Below are 21,053 nucleotides of genomic sequence, written 5' to 3'. Positions count from 1 at the left end.
TTAAGAGAGGGTTAGAGAGCACTGTCACATGCTGTTCTCCTGGCTGCATTTTTTTTTTTTAAGTTTTAAAGGAACTTCACCTGAGTGCTGTTATCTCAGGGGAGTTACAGCGAAGTATCTTCCATTTCCCAGTCAGTATTTCAGTTCTTTGTGGATGAAAGTGAAGCTTGGTGGAGAGGTAGCTGCTGATCTTCCAAGTGAGATAGAAATCTTCTATGCCTGACCTTCTTCCTGCCTGGCACCTTGCGGTTCAACCCCACTCTGTCATCCGCATTATAGATCTCTTTACATAAGTGGCAAAGGATCAAGCTTATCCTGTTAATTCAGAATGGTCCTTCTAAACTGCTCAGATTAATTCCCCCCCCCCCCCCGATCATAAGGTGGATCATGAATAGGTGGCGGCAAAACTACTCCTGCATTTGAAAATGAAGGGAGCTGGTTGCGTGCGTGCGCAAATATGTCTTTAATGAAAATGTATGTGTGGAGGCCTGTGGGTTCATTAATAAGAGCAAATATTTTTGCCCTGCACTTCTGGAAAAATATCTCTACAAATTCTGCTCTGACCAAATAAGCAGTGTCTCACTCAGCACTTAAGAAAGCAAAGTTAGGGGTTGGATACATTTAAAATAAATTAAAATATATTGGTTAAATACTTTCCACTTGGCCCTTGTTGGCCATCTGAACTTGTGATACTGTGTAACCTGATTCCAGATCTTCTTGATTAACACTGTGTCAGTTTAAAAACATCTCTAGACCTGCTACAAATGCAAAATTTATTTTCCACACTGGCCATACCGTATTTTTCTGTGTATAAGACGCCCCCATGTATAAGACAACCCCTTTTTTAAAAAACCCCAAATTAAGAAATTAAGTTGTTTAGCTTTGTTGGGTGGGGGAGGTCACTCCCGCCAATTGCTCACCCACCTGCCTGCCACTGCCGATCACTTGCCACAGCCACTGCCAATCGCACACCTCACGGCAGCCGCCAATTGCCTGCCTGCTCACCACCACTAACAGCCCACCTGCCCACTTGGTGCGTCCGCCAATCGCCTGCCCAGTTGCCCCAGCTACCAATCACTTGCCCAATCACCACTGCCAATCTCCTGCTTGCTGCTGCCATTAAGCGCATGCCCCCCCCCTGCATTCACTATCCGTGTGTAAGACGACACCTAATTTTTGCCTATTTTTTATTTTTTATTTTAGCAAAAAGCAATGTCTTATACACGGAAAAATATAGTATGTGCTAAACATTGTCAGATAAACCACATAAGTCTCTTTGGCATAGAAAACGAATTGTCACGATGGTTGTAGCATTTGATTTTTGTGTGTGTACTATTAATAGGAGGGGTATGCAAACTTAGGGGCCAGGCTCTTTCACAAAATGATCGTTGGCTTAATGAAAACACGTTTTCTTTTTCTGTTTTTAAAGCTTTACCCTGCAAGAAGCTTTTGTTATTAAGTCACTAGCTTCTGAACTAATGATAGTGTAGCTAGAGAGAACACTTTTGAGGCAGCATTCCTTCCTGTATCAAAAGCAGAGAACCTTAAAATATAGTATCAGAGGAGGATGTTGAAATGACAGCTTATTTATTAACTGTAACTAAAATAGTGATGTGTCAAAACTGGAAATCCCCTACTCTGCCTTCTGGTGATTCCTGGCTAGTTAACTTTTGAGATATGACATACAGTTGAAATTGACTAATCTAATTAGTGTAAGTGACGGCAGATAGAAATGTATTAAACTGATTGAAAAATTGAGTTTGTTTATACTATACTGGAATGATAGAACTCCATACTTAGTAGACCCATATTCTTTATTATGGGGCATTTAATAATGCACATTTATGTGGTACCCTGATATTAATAAAGTAATGCTATGTATCCACACGATATATACCCATGTCATTTATATATATTTTTTCTTTTTGATCACTTATTTAAATTTTTATATTCACTGTGTTTTGTATTCAACTTTTGATACTTCTGTTGAATGATTTTTTAAAAATGATGTCACTGTGGTCAGTTACACTGAGTGGGTCCTAAATTTCACCATCCACAAATGGAAGGATTCCCTTTTGTCCACAGGAAGCTTCTGGTCCAGTGGATAACGCCTTCTAACAGAAGCAGGAGCCTATTTTTGCCAGTTTTTCTCTCCCCTTGCACAGACCACCCTCACCCCAGCCTCTGGAGATGCCAGAGGGATCTCCAGTCCTTTGGAGCAGATTTTTGAAAGGCATCAGTGGCTTTGATGGGAGGGCAGGACCAAAGCAATGTCTTCCTCTTCAGCTGGTAGGAGCTTCGCTGAGCTGGAGCAAAGCCATTACCTAAACCTTCATTGTGAAGCTGGAAGATCTACCTGCACTGGTGTGCTTTTGAACTGCTAGGTTGACAGGAGCTGGGACAGAGCAACAGGAGCTCACTCCATTGCAGGGATTCGAACTGCCGACCTTCTGATCGACAAGCCTAAAGGCTCAGTGGTTTAGACCACAGCGCCACCCCGCGTCCCACAGTTCAAAAGCACACCAGTGCAAGTAGATAAATAGGTACCACTGCAGCGGGAAGGTAAACAGTGTTTCCGTGTGCTCTGGTTTCCGTTGTGGTGTTCTGTTACACCAGAAGGTTTAGTCATGCTGGCCACATGTTCTGGAAAGCTGTCTGTGGACAAACACCAACTCCCTCAGCCTGAAAGCGAGATGAGCTCTGCAACCCCATAGTCGCCTTTGACTGAACGTAACTGTCCAGGGGTCCTTTACCTTACCTTTTGCTAAACTATACATTTGACAGCGTACATGAATATATTTGCATTAAAGAGGCGAATCCAACGTAGCACTAAGTGGGGTATGTGCATAGGGAACAAGGTCTGCTTTGCAATAGGACTTCCCCTCTTCCCTCCATACGCCCTCTAAACATGTTCTGGAGATCCCACAAGCCTCCAGAACAGTTTTACAGTTGTCTGGATGCATGGGGTGGGGGGAGAAGGGGGGAGCCCTATTGCGTGACCTGACCATGTTATTTGCAGGCAACAACTTAATTGAGTCCTGCCTGTTTCTTCCATTTATTCTTAGGCCTTCCCGGTTAATCCCTGTGAAAGGTGCACATGTTGTAGTGTGACATTAGCATAACATAAGCAGAGTTTTTTGGCAACTCTCTATATTCAATGAGTCTTCAAAGTGGTGTTATGAGCAATGTCATTAACAGACTTGGCCTTATTCTCACAGAGAATATCTTTCCAATCTTGCAAGAAAATAATTTTCCTTTCATATTAAATTACTCCTTTCCCCATAAATTTTCCTTTATGCTATAATGTAATGTGAACAGTGAAAAACTCTACATTTCCTGGACACATATATACAGTTAAGAACTGAGCTTAAAAAAAAAAAAGACTGTATGAGAATCTGAAACTTATCCAAGCTAACCGTTCTTCGTTCTTTATTGAGAAAGTTAATCAGCATTTAGAATAAAGCCTCTTCAAATGAAGACTGCAAGCCAACTGTAATTCTTCTGAAAAAGGGACCTCCTTTTTCCTTGGCAAAACTGAAGCCACCAACTGAGAAATTCTATTTTGCTAATTTTTATCTATTCTGATGCAAATCCTGATTTTAATCCCCCTAACTCATCCATCATGCATGACAGATGAGCCAACCCATTGTCTACATATCTGAAGGATTTCTGTCCAAGTTGGACTTTTCACTATGAATTCTTGGCAGAAGAGTACTTGCTTTAATTTGTTTGGTGCACTGTATAAATCAGCACTTTCTAAAAGTCAAATACAACCTCAACATATAAAGTTCATATTTGATTAGTTTGTTGGCCTGTTACCGCAGCAAGAAAAATAGTGGTAATGATCTTTCTACAAACTGTTGTTCTGTTTCATCTTCCTTGGTCAGAACTGCAGATTGTGGTTTCTTAAGGTTGTGTGATGTTTTGAGAAATCACTAAGTAGACATTAATTTTGGACAAATTTCTCAGTGAAACATGATGCGCTTAATATTGCATAGCAAAGTATATAAATGCAAATTCATCCAATGTAAATCTTAAGTATTCTGTTGCTGAGGCTCACAGCACTGTGGGGGCGGGGATCTGAATCATTAATTGTATAAACTGAGGTGCCTAAGACCATTAAACATTGTATGCTTACTCCTAGGAGTAGCTGTGTTTTAACGGCAAGATGGGTTTTCAAAAGCCAAAATCCAAGACAGAACAAGAAGTGCTTTGCACTGTTCCAACCAATGGGCTTAATCACATCTAATGTTGGGCTGGGTTGTGGTCTCTGAGAACAGAATTTCCAAAACTATAGATTTGTCATGAATGGCTAGGATACTTCAGGACAAATATATTAAAGGCAATGGAATGGGATAAGAAGGAGGTTACAGCCAGGTCATTGGAAGGTTCCTTTTGTAAAGAAGATGACGAAAAAGGAAAAAATGCAAGGGAGAGAGAAGCCATTCTGCTTTGGGGAGTTCGTGGCAAAGGATTTAAAAGTAGCGGGCATGAAATGAATTATTTTAGTGTCCTTATTCGGCACCCTAGTTCTTATTTCATGCAGGAACGAATGAATTGGCTATGTGGTCAGAGCACAATATCTAGAGGAATTGACATGAATTTTGTCATGGGCACATGGCAAATGATATTTTGAAGAAGATATTAAGGAATGACACACACACATGGTGTAGTGTTTTGCATTTGTCATAATTACACTAGTCTACAGTTTATTTACATTTGTAACATTTAGCTTATGAAAGCATCCTAATATTATTGTAATATATACTTACTATTGTATATAAGCATAATAGATACATAAATATGCACACACAAATAAAATCACTGTCAGCACAATGCTTCCAAAAGTAAACCTGTACTATTTCATCTCAACTGGGGAAATCCAATAGGAGTGCAAATACGACAGAGAAAGCAAAACAATATGGCAGAAGAATATTGCTGGCTTAACCATGAAGGATCAACACCCAATTTTTTTTTTTCCAGGGATGCTAAACCTCTTGTAGCTGCTAAATTGGATTTGCAGCTGAATGAAGTATCAGCTGCTGTTGGACAAGCCCATAAAAGCATGATGGCTGGCCTTTTGTAGGCAGGGCTTAGAGGACGATTGATATGTTTTAGCACTTTTAGGATTATTGTGATTAAGAGGAAACCACTCTGAATGATAGGGAAAAGGGTGTAAAAATGCAGAGCCCACAGCTGGTAAGCAGCATGTGTTTGCTATGAGGGGAGGTCATGACTAGTTGATCCTGCTGGTTGTAGTGTTGATTGGCAGATAAGAAAACTTGATATTATGAAGCCCGGGATTTCCTTAAAAGAATGTGGCTTTGAAGGGCCAGTAAAACAGATTTATCAGAATATAATATAAATACATTTAGAACTGTCTTGCAGTTAAAATTCTAGCTGCATGGTGTTTAAAATGAAGCAAGGCAATAATAATAATAATAATAATAATAATAATAATAATAATAATAATAATAATAATGCAGCATTCTAATTATAATTTCCCCATCCTTTAGGCAAGTATGGTCTTTATAGAGAGAAAAGTTTTTTAGGCAGTGTACAGTTGGGAGGGAATCTAGATATGTTGAAATTAAATTTTCTGCAATTGTAAGACTGTTAAGCATCTGGCAGGGCAGAAATACTTTTGTCTATCTGCTTATTGGAAGAGAGAACCCTTCGAAAGCTGCTCCTCCCCACCCCCACATGAAACACCTGCCTCCAAAAGCACGAGAGCGTTTTGTGCCTTCACTCTCTAGCCTTCTTTCTTTCCCTCATTTGGAACCGAAGCTCATTTAGCTGACTGCTTTTTAATTTTTATTTTTTAAAAAACAACACAAAAAACACACACGCACCATTTGAATTCTTGCAAATGTGCATTTAAATGGTTGAATCTCTAGGCTCCCTTCTTATTCTCCCCCCCTTTTTCCCTTTTTTAAGTGGGGCTGTGCCTCTTTCAAAATTTGAGTTTAGCATACCACACAGGAAAGAACACAAGCTTGCCAAGTCCTGCTGAGCGTTTTTTCAAGCCTGTGAAAAGAATGAATTATTCAGCAGTAAGCATGCTTACAGCTGGCCATTTGGGAGCTTTGATGTGCGAATCAGGCGGTTGCATGAATGCCCTTATTGTCATGTTATGTGTACACAGTGTGTGAATTATTGAAAATAGTGAGGCCTGAGCCTCATCTGGTAGAGATTACAGTGCAGGCATGCTGGGTGAAGGTCTGTAATTGAAAATCCCCAGATGCTGTTTATTTGGCCTATGTCACATGACCTTCTGCAGTAAGCTTGTCTGAACAAAACGCTGCCTGCATAGGAAAGCGTTGCCCAATCTCCCACCCCACCCCTTTCCTGTAAGCCTTCTCAAAACTGACTAAGAGGAACACTCTAAACACTCGCTATGGGGATGACTTAACACCTGCCTATAATATTTTTTAAAGGCTTAAGAAAGATTTTGCTCATGGCTTTAAAATAGCGGGTGTCTTAAAATCTGTTTAATCAGTTGTTGACTTTTATCTACAAGAGAGGTTTCTTGTTAACTAATTTGGATTTAAAATTTCTCTCCCCTGGCCGCAAATGCTACACAAGGTGGATTTTTCTTTCTTTTTTTCTTTTTTGCTCGCATGCACACACACATGCGCACACGCCTTTAACACAGGCGCTTTCATGGGTAGGCACGCAGAATTTTATTGTGGTGTAAGATGCTAAAATCCTGGAAGGCCTGAGAGCATTCAGACATTCCTCATGCTGGCTTAAAGTTTCTTTAGGAATGCTGCTAATGAAGAATAATTCTCAGACGTCACCGATCCAGATGGCACAAAAATCTCTATTAAAAGTTAGTGAGACAAAAATTGGTTGGATCTAGGATTTCAAACAAAAACTTGCATGTTCTATTCACCTGAGTAAATTTGGTGTTAGAATTTGTGCCGAGTACCTTAAGGTTACCATATTTTTTTTCAATGAACCCGGGGACCTTTTCAGCTTCAATGGATTTTGTATGGGGACTGATTTGTAAATCCGGGGACTGTCCCCGGGAAATGGGGACGTCTGGTAACCTTAGAGTACCTTCCATAGGAAATCTAAGTCTTCCCTCTTTGCTCAAGCATCTATGAACAGAGATAAGGATGTATTTTATTTGAATTTTTTTAATCAGGTCTGTACTTGGGAGGGGAGGAAGAGTGACTAATACTGCAATCCAATACCCCTTTACCTGGGAATAAGAACCATGGAATTTAATAGGAGCTATTTCTGTATAGGATTGTTCTGCTTAACGTCTTAGGAATTTTCCCATTTTCCTAGCAAGGGCTTGTCATTATTTTTCCAACCCTGATTTAAATAATGTGGGGGTTTAAAAAAAGTTTTGTTTTCTAACAAAGAGATTTTTGACAGGATTGTATATTATTTACCAAGCAAAGTAAGGTTTTGGTTTAACTGCCCCATTTGGCCTTCTGTTTGTGTGTCTGTTTCTTTGCAATGTGATAATGCAGTTGGAGATTAAGATAGAAGAATGAAAATTTGTACACATATCCAAGGCACAATTCAACATTTCTGATTTTCAAAGTTCACACCTGAGTTTGATTCCCTCATGTGCCTTGAAGAATTCCTGGAGGCTTCTCCAAACACTGTATTTCACAACTATTTTTATATTGTAATATCCCTTTGGCTTTGCTTACTTTTCTTATTATATTACTTTTCATTTTTATTATTTGTATCTTCCCTCTTAGACAGAGTTATCAAAATTTCCATTGACAACCCTAATTCTTTTAAAAAATAAAACTATGGAAGGAATGGATCCATGAGGAGATGTATTGGTGAGGTAGGGGGAGAGAAAGACGAGAACAGATTGAAGAACAGATTTTCAAAACACCGAAATTAGATAAATAGGCGAAAACAAACAAAAACAAAAGCACAACCTCTTACACCAAGAGAATATTTTGTTCCTCTGGATGTGAAGCAGAGGAGCAGCAGAAGGATCTCATCAAGACTCAGGTGTGTGGTACAGTGGTACCTCCGGTTACGAATGGGATCTGTTCCGGAAGCCCGGACGCATCCTGAAAACATCATAACTGGAGGTGCCCTTCTGCGCACGCATGCGGGGCGAAACCCGGAAGTATACACTTCTGGGTTTTCCGCGTTCGCAACCCAAAGTTTATGTATCCAGAGGGATACGTAACCAGAGGTACGACTGTAGTGATTTTTTAGCTTCTCTCATACCAACCAGTTGGTCTTACTTGAGGGATGGGCAGAAGGTATATAAGGATCTAGTTCAGGCATGGCCAAACTTGGCCCTCCAGCTGTCTTGGGACTACACTTCCCATCATCCCTGACCACTGGTCCTGTTAGCTAGGGATGATGGGAGTTGTAGTCCCAAAACAGCTGGAGGGCCAAGTTTGGCCATGCCTGATCTAGTTATAGACTTCTAGATAGAATCATAGAATTGGAAGGGACAACAAGGTTTTGAAGTGGATCAGCAAGGTTCTCTGACTCCCAGCAACAAAAAGACTACCCAACCCACCAAAAAAGTTACTGTTGAAATCAAGATGGGGAGGGTAACCTAAAGTGGACTTTATGTGGAAAGACTTCAGTTTAACTCTGGGACTCTAATCAAACCCCCAGGTAATTTTTTAAAAAAATTCTGCATACACATCTTTTGCACTTGGCTCCTTTGCTATATCTTCAGGTTCTCAGAGATCCTGAAAACCAGATGTCTGCTGCCGTTTCATAACATGACCACTGTGCTGAGAGAGAATGGGATAGTCCTGCTTACCCAAGAACAGGCATGTGATGGTGATAAAGAATGTGGAACATATAATGAATTTTACTCAGCTGAGCATTTAAATAAAACCAGCATATAGTCTGATGATCTGCAGCACCTGACACAACTAGGTCTGTTGAGTTTTTAAAGAAAATGTCTTAAAATCTAGAGGCTGAAATAATAACGGGATATACTCTAGGAGTCTTGGACAGGATGGATTTCTGTAACAGAATAGTCACAAACAAGCATACCTTCATAATCTCCGGCTGTACGACAGAGCTAGATCATATTGAGGATCCAAACTGATTGAAGGCAGTACTGGGGTTGTTTAAATCTTAAATCACCTCTATGGACTAATAATATCACCCTGTTCGGAAGGAGAAAATGGAGAGGTGGAGCCAAAAGCACACAGAAACGTATGGTGTTATATTTTGAAACAGCACAGTTGTCACCGGTGTTTCCAACAAGTTCACACAAGTTATTTGCTCAGCCACTAGCCTGTCCGCCCACACAAAGTCATTTGAAGCCAGCTGATGGACTAAGAGACTCTCTTCCAGTTCACAAAAGATTTCTTGTTTGCTGTGGACGATCCAGCGAGCAGTTTATAAGTCCTGTAGTCACTCTTCCAACACTTGATTACAAGAATTCTGACTCTGGTATTTTGCAAAGATCCAAACACAGAAGACATTGGTGGTTTTCAAATAGAAACATTTTGGGCAAACAGTAGCCAGGCTACACAGTGATATTTCACAGTGATATTTCACATTGTGCCATAAATTTGCCAAGGAGAAAAGTAAATTGATTGAATGAACTGGGGAGATTCCATATTTATTTGAATGTCCTCATGTCATTTACCGGTAACTCTTCTGTTGTGGAGAGGAGGGGCTTGAGATGACCTCTGTGGTCCTTTGCCAGTCTCCTGGGTACAACCCCACACGTGTGATGCTTGCTTTACTTTTCTCAAGACATATCTAGTATTATATGATGTTTTTGACTTGGGGGAGGGATGGAAGAAGAAAGCACAGGTTGTTTCCCCCTACTTATTTTGACTTAGCTCATGTTAGCCATTAAAAGAATTGTAGTTTAAAATTCTAAAAGTATTGCAGTTTTTATAATCATATTGTCATGGCCTCCCAGAATGAATTTTGCAACTGCTTTTGCAGGAGAATTCTCTTGTGGCTCAGTCGCTAAGCTACTGTTTAAAATATATTTTTATCAGTCTCTTCATTCCACATGCCGGCTTGCTTGTGCTATTTCATTTGAAAATACAATTTTTGGGCACAGGACCTGATCCATTTGTAAAATGCACATAATACTTGTTGCTGATCTGTATTTTTAAATTGTGCAGCTCTTCGCATTTATACCTTCATGCTGAATTTCTGTTTTTGTTCTTCATTGTAAATCTGTATTTGTTTCAGGTAGGAATGAACTGATAGCCAGATACATCAAACTTAGAACGGGAAAGACACGGACCAGGAAACAGGTAAGGAAATCCTGCAGGATAAAAACTGTGCATGTCAATGAATGACAGAATGTAGCGGTCTTGGCTGCAGTGGCTGGCTTTGCTTCAGCTCTGGTTAGTTCCTGCCTTGCTTTTTCAGTGTATTGAGTTTGTGTTCAGAAATAAAAGACTGCTGTTTATGCCATTCATCACTTCAGTGACAACTTCCTTAAGCACACCGTATGCTTGCAGTCATAAGCACCTATCTTAAAAAACAACAACTATTGGATGCATTAATCAATTAATTTCAGAATTACTGAGTTGCTATGGTGGGACCTAGTTGTGTTTTCTTCAGCTACTCCTGTCCTCCCAGCCCATTCATTTGGCTTGCAAAGGGCAAGAACCTCATCTGGACTGCCAAAATCAAATCCTTCCTTTTGACGCAAACACGTTATTAAATTGCTCTTATGAGAAGAATCCTAATAATATTTGGCGAGCAAAAGTGGTAACAGGGATCTTGTGGTGACTTCGGGAGGCAATGGCTGACAAATTTCAAGGTGTATTATTATCTTTATTTTTATTGATGTTCTTTATTAAATCTATACTGCCCTTCATCCATTGCTCTCCGGGCAGTTCACAACATAAAAATCCAATATAAAAACACGTCGTTTTAAAGTCATCCAAATATATTTAAGGAAATCCTTTAGTAAAAGGAACTGAATGCTTTATAGCAAAGAGCAGAGAAAGGGTAGCAAATTGCATGTTTTCTTAAGTAAAGTCATCCACACAGTTTGTAGGCCATGCAAGATCCAAACTTAAGACGGTTCCCCAAAGTCCTTTGTTCAAGCCATTTCAAACAGGGACAGCCTCATGTTGTCTCAGGACAAAGGAGCAAGAAAAAGCAGGAAGTTTACACCATGATTAGCAAGTTACAACTGGAATTTCTCCAGACAAAGAAGAATGTCCCCAGAACCTGCAAAGAGATGCTTAATTGTATCTCATATGTCTCTTCCTTGGTATTGAAAGTGTATCCAAGCAGGATTGGCAGAAAGGGCTTTTTTTTTTTAACCAATGGGACAGAGAATTGAAAACTAGCTAATAATGAAAGAATAGGCAAATAGAGGTTTTAGATTTCATGGAAGATCTAGAGGAGGATATGTCCTTCTGTCAATGTGACAGAGAATCCACATCTGTCTATTTGCATGAGATGGGATTTGGGATTCTTTTTATTTATTTTAATTTTTTAAGCTGATCTACCTCCTTCAGCTACTTAGGTACATTGCTGTGCAAGCCATTCAAGCCTGTTGAATTATTAGAGTTGTAGCTGCTCTCTCACATTTTTATGACACAGGAAAGAAATACAAAGTATATTTATGTGCTGAGGTGACAAAGCTTGGTGTGCATTACAACTTCCGAGAGAGACACAGAAACTATGAAGGGTTGTCTGTGCTTCACCTGGAGCTAGTAACTTTGTATTCCCTTGTAATATTTTTCATCAGAGATTATGGAACATTCTTCATTTACATATGTAAATCAACATATGCCACTATGCATGTCCTTTGTGAGTTTTGCGTCTATTTCATTTTCAAGTAGGGATCACCCTCGCCTTATGATGTTTATTATCTCACTTAGCCTTGTTTTTATCATAATCCCACCTGCAAGATTTCCTAAAACATTCTTAAAAATAAAAACATGGGGTTTGTAAAAGGATTTTGATCACCAAAGACACACAGACATTTCAAGCCTATTTGCGCAACTATGATTAGTTGACCCACTTTTTAAAATAGGAAATTTAATATTTTGCACTTATGGTTCCTGCAATTTGGAGCTGTTGAAAATTTCCTGTGCTCAGAATAATAATAATAAAGTTGGTACCTCTTAAGAAGAGGGCTGTGCAAATGTGTTCCCAGAGGTCATTTATTTGGACATTAGTAAGGTTGCTACATAGGTCAGATATATCAGATTTTGGCACTGCAGGATATACATTCTTATTGGGACTGGTTGGTATAGGAATGCAGGCAAGAGATTTTGGTAGATTACTTTTCTGCAATGGCTCTAATACAAATGAATACACACAAGGTTCTCTTCCAGGGGTTGCTATGTGATTCTGCTGATCCAGGTCAGGGCCAGAGTTATGGGTGGTGGAGAAAACATTTCCAGACCAGACAAGCCTTTTTGAAGGCTCTAAGCCAGTGTTTCTCAATCTTGCATCCTCAGCTGTTGACCACTGGTCCTGCCAACTAGGGTTGATGGGAGTTGTAGTCCAACAAGAGTTGGGGACCCAAGTTTGAGAAAGACTGCTTTAAGCCTTCCTCCAAAGTCAATGGAGGCCTCTGGTTCTAGGAGCTGGGTGGTGCATTTGCTCATGAACCCAGTGATTCTCCAAAACAATGAGGGAGTAGAGTTTTGATTCTTGCCTTGCTGCATTGCATACCTTCTGCCCTGGAATTCAGGGAGTGTAATGCATCCCAGGACTGGCCTAGGATGCTCACAGCAGGTGCCAGGCCATCTCCTCCTCTCTGCATCAGAAGACTATTGACCTTGTGAAGAGAGGCCTATCTATCTAAAAAGAATCACAAACTTTTATGGAGGCCCAGAATGAGTTAGGCAACCCCTTCCAGCTTCCACAATCTACTCCAGAATTGCAGCAGACTGGAATTTGATGTAGCTTCCCACCAAAGCTTTTCTGCCATTTAGCTCTGCTCAACTCAACATTCTTGTTATTTTTTTAAAAAGACACCATCCTCCTTTTGCATTCTGAACTCCATCTTACTCATCTAGAATTCTTATGGGCTTAATATTGGTGTGTGTGAAGGGAAAGGTTGAAGTTCCTACATAGCCATGCTGTGCCTGTTTTGAGGCATGGTGAAAGGCAATGCCAATTGAGGGGAAAAGGGAAGGAAATGGCCAAATGCCAGTGGTATACGCAGCTACTTATTTATAGTGAAATAATTGTATTTTTGCTGGTGAAATCTAAGTACAGTGAAGTTTAGGCAAGCAGCAACAAAAATGAGGGGCAAGCAACCATAAAAAATAGACATGTAACCCAACCTACAATGTTATTTGTGTTTCTTGGATAAGCTGTTACCTGCAGGTAATTTGCAGGCTTAAAAAACCCCCACAACTATCTGCTTTCCTTACAGAACTGGATGTCGTATTTTGTGTATTATTATTTTTTAAAGCCATAGGTAGTTTTCACAAGTAACATTTTAATTTCCTATCAGACATGACTTCCGAAATCAGGCAAGAGATGCACATGGCTTTGAAGAATTTGCATCAGAGTTCATAAGAGACTCAAAGGCAGCATTAGCATCACTCAGCCCTTAGTCTTTTCCCTGGATAAGTAACAGTTGTGTTCCATTTGTCTTATTTACGGTCAGTTCAGATACCGTGCCAACCATGGTTGAGAAAGTTTAACTATGGCTTAGTTAAATCAGCAAGCCATCCACTGGCGGAGGAAGAGGAGTGTGGGGGGAGCACACCCTGGCAGCGCAATCCCGGTAGGGTGCCATCGCAGCTGCCCCCCCCCCCGCCCATGCTGGGCATCCCACCCCTGCAGACGGTGCGCCCTGCCTGAAGCTCCACCACTGAAGCCATCATTTGTGAACCAGCGGACCCAATGCAAATGTGGAAATCATGATTTTTGCTAACGATAGTTTGGAGTGGTATCTCCATTTATAAACCATCGTTGCTGCAACTAAAGACTATGCAGAGTGGAAGGAAAATGAAATTACACAAATAGCTGTGAACTATAGTTTACCCATATATTTGGAAGCTCAGCCTCTGGTGTGTGTGGGTGTAATGTCTGAATGGAGCCAGTCTTTGCATCAGTCGTATGTAAACTTAGTTTTCCTATTCCGAATACAAGAAGCTGCTTCACAGCAAGTCAGATCATTCATTTAGCTAGTGCAGTATTGTCTACATTGACTGGTGGTGCCTTTTCCCAGTCCTATTTGGAGAGAAATTGACCCTGGAATTTTTTCCATGCAAAAAGCATATGCTCTGCCACTGAGCTGCCACCAGTTCCCAAAGGTTACTAAACAGGGCTATTAACTGAAGTGGAGAGAGAACAGAATTTAGGAATTATAATGGAGACATTTTACATATGAAGACTTCCTTTTTTTTTTACATTCTTTGATCTTCACCTTACCTGCTCGTATAACTAGAAAAGTGCCAAGTCCCTGAATTTTCATTTAGAAAACACATTTAAGTCAAATTGGTGTGGTACAGAACTGAGCCAGATTCCATGGACTTCTCTAGTTTACAGGAATACACATTCACTCACACTCACACACACACACACACACACACACACACACAGGATTTTCTCAGCTGATTTTGTCAGGTGCCACACATTCCTCCCATTGATTCTGTGTGTTAACCCCTCAAACTGAATTCAGCAGGAAAGCCTACTTGTGTGGAAATTCCACAAGTGAACATTAAAGGGCTCCTGAAGTTTTAAAAGTAAAAATATATCAATAAATAATCCAATAATACAGATTGTCTATAAAGGGTAGGAATTGTGTCCCGGGACTAGATTGTGCTGTGACTGTGGGTCTGCCTGATGCAAACCTACAGCTATGAAATTACTCTGTATAATTGCACTGGTAATACAAAATATCCCTCTAATGAATAGATGTGGGATATAATAACTTCCATTAGTATCTTTTATGTGTGATTCTGAGGAAGTATTTATAAAGGTAGTGACTTTCATGTCATTTCAGCCAATTATCTGACTGCCTTTTGGGTGAAGGTTCTGAAAGTTTCTTTTGGTGATAGACAGTTTGTCCCCTGGGAAGATGTTTTATAGGAGCATTGAGGTGGGGAGAGGGGAATCATTAGATTTTTAATGTTTCTTAGTTTCATTGCATTTGGAACCATGTGATACTTAATTGCTGAAGTGGATTAAGGATTCTTCTATCTACATAGAATATTCTGTTATGGAGATTGCCAGAGAGCTGTGTGGACATTGCTATTCCTACTGATTTGATTTTTTTAAAAAAGTGATATATGCATTTGTGATTGATAAAATTCTCTGCATTATGGACGCTCATGATTAACAGAGAAACTGATGGCTATTGAAACAGTTTATTAAACCTTTTATATCAAGAGGAAGGACTTGTGATTGGACTTCACCAGAAAACACTGTGTAGATTTCTTATGCTGCTGGTCAATTGTAATTTTCATCATACAGGACACAATACAGAAGTTTAATGCTATCCTCAGTATAATAATAGAGCTGTCTTACAGATGTGTAGCACGTAGTACCATTAGTATGTAGGACATGGAGTGAGGAAGCCAGAGTTCAATCTGCACTCAACAACGAAGAACACAGGATGATCTTAACTTTTTGGTTCATTGCCTCAAAAGGTTGTTGTAGTGATATTGAGATAGTACCTATGCTAACTTGAGCACCTTTGAAAGGGGATATGATATGAATGTGATACACATAGCAACATGATGGTTATACAGGGTGAGTCTTTTAAAAGAGGCCCCGTGGAACATGTGTACTCTGTATCCACGGCGCCTCTTTTAAAGGACTCACCTTGTATTTGGTTCATTCATTGTGGTGGTGTCTAATTATGTAACTGTGGCTGGATCTGGACACATTAAAGAAGTGTTTCAGTTTAAAGCATTGTAAATTTAAACAGGGAAAACAGGTAGAGGAAAACGGGACTCCACGTCACCATCTGGTGGTGCAATGTTATATTGCACATACAGAGCATATAAATCACTTTTCCTTTATCAATCTAACTGAGTCCAGTGTTCTGTTTTTGACATAACATTTCCCTCCTCCTCCGTTGGTTTAGTGCAAAATAATGACATGAAACTGACCATGAGATAAATTGCTTACAAAGTTTGTCATGCTTCTATTGTAGCCATAGTCTAGCAAAGATAGTTTTGCTCCACAGTTATGACTGCAGTATTTGTATATGCAATATTCATTCATGTTCCATTTGAAACTGGGTGTTCCTTAATTAATTACAATGAAACTTATGAGCTATTGAATACATCAAAATACAACTTTCTTGGCACTCTGCTTGTCCTTAAATTTTATATAGTCTTATCAGCTATTAAGCAAACATTTGTTCTGAAAAAGATCTGCAAATATTTATCCATAAGGCATGCCGTTACTACAAAGACTGTAGCTGAAATGGTTTTAAGAAAAGAGCATGCAGTCTTTAACGGTAGGCAACGTCCTAGTTTCTCTGTCAGAAAAATAAATCGAGTAGTCTAAAATGTTTTCTTCTTAATCATGTCACTGCAGTGATGATCAGTAAACTCTGCTAAAAGCGTGGTGTGTGGCTGGGAATGTCTTCTCTTAACAGCAAAGCTTACTGAAGATGCAAATAACTTCCCCAAATAAACTTTTATTTTTTTATTTTTTTAAAAGAAGAAAAACAGATGTTTGATTTTTTGTGTTTCTTTTGTGTTTTCTTTTTTATTCTTTTTTCCCCTTTTCTTTTATAACTCTGAACAATGTAGGTGTCTAGTCACATACAGGTCTTAGCAAGGAAGAAAGTTCGAGAAATTCAAGCCGCCATTAAGGTACGTTTGGCTTGCCCAGTTGTAGGGGGCTTTTCATCTCCATGGTTACAGGCTTTTCCTTTGTTTCCCTCCCTTCCCCTACCCTGCAGGTGTCTAGTCACATTCAGGTTCTTGCCAGAAGGAAATCTCGTGATTTTCATTCCAAGCTGAAGGTATGCGCTTTTCTGCTTTTGGGCTTGTGGTTGCTATGCCTTTCACTTCCTGTTTTCCCTGGTGATCGGTGAATGCCTGGTGCTGTGATTCTTGTAACCTAGTTTCCTTGCATGTGGTGGCTGTTTACATTTCTTTGTGTTTAATCTCTTCCCTTCGCTGATTTCTGCACTGGCCTCTCTCTCTCTCTATTTTTTTTTTAACAACCTTCAAAAATGTTACTTGCTGTGTGCATGTGTACTCCTTTTTTAAAGGTTCTTTTTTTAAACAAAAAAAAAGCATTAACTTAGTGTTTGCACTAAAAGCATTGCAGTTAAATAGGAGTTTTGTATGTGCACACACATGCAGCTGCAGTTTGATAACTGAGATGGTACATTTCCCACTCCCACCCCCTTGTTATCGGGATTTTAAAAATACTTGCAGGGATTTTAATATAAATAAATAGATAGATAGATAGATAGATAGATAAAAGAAAACACGTTTTCTGATCAGCATTAGATTCCTATCCTACCTCAGGCTATTTTACATTTGTCTGTGATTTCCAGAGAGTCTAATTTGCGACATCCACCTTTAAATCACTTTTTACCCAAAGTAAAATGTCGACTCCAGCTATGATCCCCTCAAAGTGAAGCACTTTCATTGGCTTCAGCGGGAGAGTTAGGCATCTGCTCTCGGCTTGAAATCAGTGTGACTTAGAAGTGATTAACTTTGAGTTACGCCCTTTGGGTGAGATCCAGTCTCAGGTCTCCCCATCTGTTTCAGAGAGGAGAGGAAAAGAAAGGGGAAGTCCCATTTGTGTAAATCTGACTGCGATCCTAAACTCACATATTGGAGAGTAAACTCCACTAAGCACAGTGGGACTTAATTTTGAGTAAACATCTGTAGGATTGGGCTTTTGGAATAGTTTTATCTTTGTAGTTTCCTAAATTGCATAACCTAGGGAAAGATATTAATTGCTTAATTAATTAAACTTTAAGAGTGATGACCCCCCCCCCATTTTCTGATTTCTGAGAGGAATGACGAAGTAATAAAAAATGCTTTCGTTGTCAGATTTTTGCATAAAAGAATCCCTGAATGTTCAGTTGTTAGGTTTGGGGTGATTTTTTTTTTTCAGTAAACTATAACATCTTCTTGACTACCATCTGAGATCATACTAATGTTTGTCTGTCTTTTTGCTGAGCTTTTTTTTTTGTTTTTGTTTGTTTAAAGTCACTTGAAAGCAAAAAGCATTTCAGAAATGATTATGCTGCCCTAAGTGGTAAACACTGTGGATGTTGCTTGCCGCAATCCTGGAACTGCAATATGTAAATAACAGGCCTGGCTTTGTAACTGTCCTACTTGTCAGGAGCTTTGGGTTTTCAATATGCTGTGGGCAGCATGCTGGCAAGCTTGTATGGCTGTTGGTGGCTGGCTTGTGAGCTGGGCTGGCTGAGCAGTCGCGGTTGGTGAAGAACTAAGGGAACTCTGAAAGTACTGCTTCTTAACCCAAGGTGCAACAATACAGAAGGCTGTAGCATTTTCAGACTAAAACTGTCAAACTTAATGGCTAAAACTAGGCATCTTAGCTCCTGTTTAGAAAATTAGTGTACTGACACCATGTACTAAATTAATAGTGGGCACCTGCAGATTCCTTTGTGGAACTGAAGTCAGACATTTGTTAGCATGGGCTACCTGCTTTGATTTCTACCAAAGAGCCTATTCTTAGGATTAAAAGGTTGCAATTCTGCCATGCAGGAAAACCACCCAAATGTGTTTCTTACCCACACCTTAAATATTTAAAAATGCACTGCTTTTAAATTTGAACATATTTCTTATTGCTGCACCACCTGTATGATGATGAAGCTTTCTGCAGAGCAAGGCAGCAAAGTAAACACCAATGATACCTGCAAGTCCTTTTTCCTGGTGGGCTCTCTCTCTCTCTCTCTCTCCACTGAATTTAGTTTAGTGATGTTTTCTGTTGAATGCACTGGTTCCATGGAATTTGTTGAAAGAATCTGCTGATACATCTGTCAAGTAATAATTTCTGCCACTCCCACAATGTCAGCATGTACTTCAGCGTAAAGAGACAAGTTGCGGCAGTAAAATGTGCTTTGGGCGACCAGGCACTGATGAAAATTAACCACTGATTATTACAAGTCTTGCTCTCGAGTTTCCTTGTTGCTACAGTGAAAAAATAACTAGGAGATGTTTCTATGGAAAAGTACTGATGATGATGATGATGATGATGATGATGATGATGATAATAACAACAACAACAACAACCATCTATGAAGTGGCAGTGACTCCACCCATTCAAAATATATTATTTTATATGAAGTAGAAATTATGTATATGGTCCTTAAGAAAGAAATAGACAAGAGTCAGATGGTTCGCCAGAACAGAATCCATGATGATTTGGGGAGTTGGTATGAGGTTTGTACTTTCTTTCCCTGTCATCCTCCTCAGTGCTATCATAATTATAACAATGGAACTGGGCTATCCTGCATTTCCTTGAATATAGGATGTCTTTGACTTTGTGGAGTAGAACTTGCTTTATGAGATTCTCTTGCAGGGGACCTGCAAGCATAGGCTCTCTTTTATATTATGTCAGCACAGTGTATGCAAAGACAACAGAAGAATGTGGTAGGGACAGGAGAGGGAAAGTGTGAGACCATCTCCCAAATTCACACAGACAGTTCTGGTGACTGAGTAGGTCTTACTCAGCCCAGGTTGTCATATGCCTGCTTATTTCTAGCTCCTGTGGGTTGAGTGGAAAGAAGTAGTGACTAATGATGTGCCAAAAAATTAACTTGCATTTTTACCAAAGGGGAGATAATTTTTCAGTGAAATTCTATAGGTGGGGCGTGAAATTTTTCTCTTGCTTGCCTTACAATTGCCAAGGACCATTTGTGAGTGCCATTTCTTTCATTCTACAAATAATCTCGCCACTGTTCTGCACTCTGCAGCCTTCTTGGGTCTGCTGGCTTCAATTAAAGTCCAGGGAAGATGTCATGAGGTAACTCTTCCCATGGGGCTTTTTGAGATCAGGAAGTGCAGGCAGCTAGGGAGGCTGCAAAGTACTGGGGACTACACACTACACCAGTGTGGTGTAGTGGTTAAGAGCAGTAGACTCGTAATCTGGGGAACTGGGTTCGCTTCCCTGTTCCTCCACATGCAGCTGCTGGGTGAGCTTGGGCTAGTCACACTTCTTTGAAGTCTCTCAGCCCCACTCACTTCACAGAGTGTTTGTTGTGGGGGAGGAAGGAAAAGGAGGTTGTAAGCCGCCTTGAAACTTTTTAGGGTAGTGATAAAGCGGGATATCAAATCCAAACTACTTCTTCTTCTTTATTGTAAAGAAGAGACCTCTGCCACCTTGCAGGGAACCAGGCAGAAGGCCTTCTCGGTAGTGGCACCCACCCTGTGGGACGCCCTCCCACCAGATGTCAAAGAGAAAAATAACTACCAAACTTTTAGAAGACATCTGAAGGCAGCCCTGTTTAGGAAAGCTTTTAATGTTTAATAGGTTATTGTATTTTAGTGTTTTGCTGGAAGCCGCCCAGAGTGGCTGGGGGGAGACCCAGCCAGATGGGCGGGGTATAAATAAAAAATTATTATTATTGTTATTATTATTATTATTATTATTATTATTATTATTATTATTATTATTATTGCTGAATGATAACTCAAGATCAGATCCCTGCACATACAGGAATTCAAAAATGCATTGAGAATAGGGCGGGGGCGGGGGGGGGGGAATGGAAACTTCATTCTTAGGGAAAGAAAACTTTTGAGAAATTGAATGACAGTTCCAGCACAGTACTAGAAATGGCACACAGCTAATTGTACCAAGCCTCTTCCCGAGTTGATGCAGACTAGGTGGGAGACTGAGATAGCAGTGCCTACTCTCAGTCTGCCTGCAGCACCAGGAGGAGCACTGAGTACATTCACTCTTGCACTACTAGTCCTTCTAAGGAGTAGTGTCCCCTTGCAGTTCTTTTGGGACACATCAGCCAAGATATTATCAAACCTATTCAATTACTTTGTAAAATCAGAGAAGATAGAGACTTTGGCTTTCTGTGAAGATGCAAAGTCTTGTACAAGTTTTGACTTCCTCTATAAGCCTCTGTATGAAGCAGAGGCCACCATGACTAGGGATGAAAATAGACTTTTGCTAAAAGCTTA

The 21,053-nt window shown here is 39.9% G+C and overlaps 1 protein-coding gene across 12 annotated transcripts in view; it reads left to right on the top strand.

Moving 5' to 3' along the window:
- The window catches only part of TEAD1 (TEA domain transcription factor 1), a 181,674-nt gene that overhangs the window by 118,955 nt on the left and 41,666 nt on the right, over positions 1-21,053 (top strand). For 7 of the 12 annotated variants that reach the window (XM_081198661.1, XM_081198666.1, XM_081198657.1 and 4 more), the window contains 3 exons: positions 10,171-10,235; positions 16,680-16,742; positions 16,832-16,894. In XM_081198661.1, coding sequence (XP_081054787.1) covers positions 10,171-10,235; positions 16,680-16,742; positions 16,832-16,894 — 191 coding nt within the window. The remainder of the gene's footprint in view (positions 1-10,170; positions 10,236-16,679; positions 16,743-16,831; positions 16,895-21,053) is intronic. The other 5 variants (XM_081198667.1, XM_081198659.1, XM_081198668.1 and 2 more) reach the window with 3 other exon arrangements.

Source organism: Podarcis bocagei (genome assembly GCF_964188305.1).
Source record: "Podarcis bocagei genome assembly, chromosome: 1".
In the NCBI taxonomy this organism is placed as follows: Eukaryota; Metazoa; Chordata; class Lepidosauria; order Squamata; family Lacertidae; genus Podarcis; species Podarcis bocagei.
This window is presented reverse-complemented; position numbering and strand designations above follow the sequence as displayed.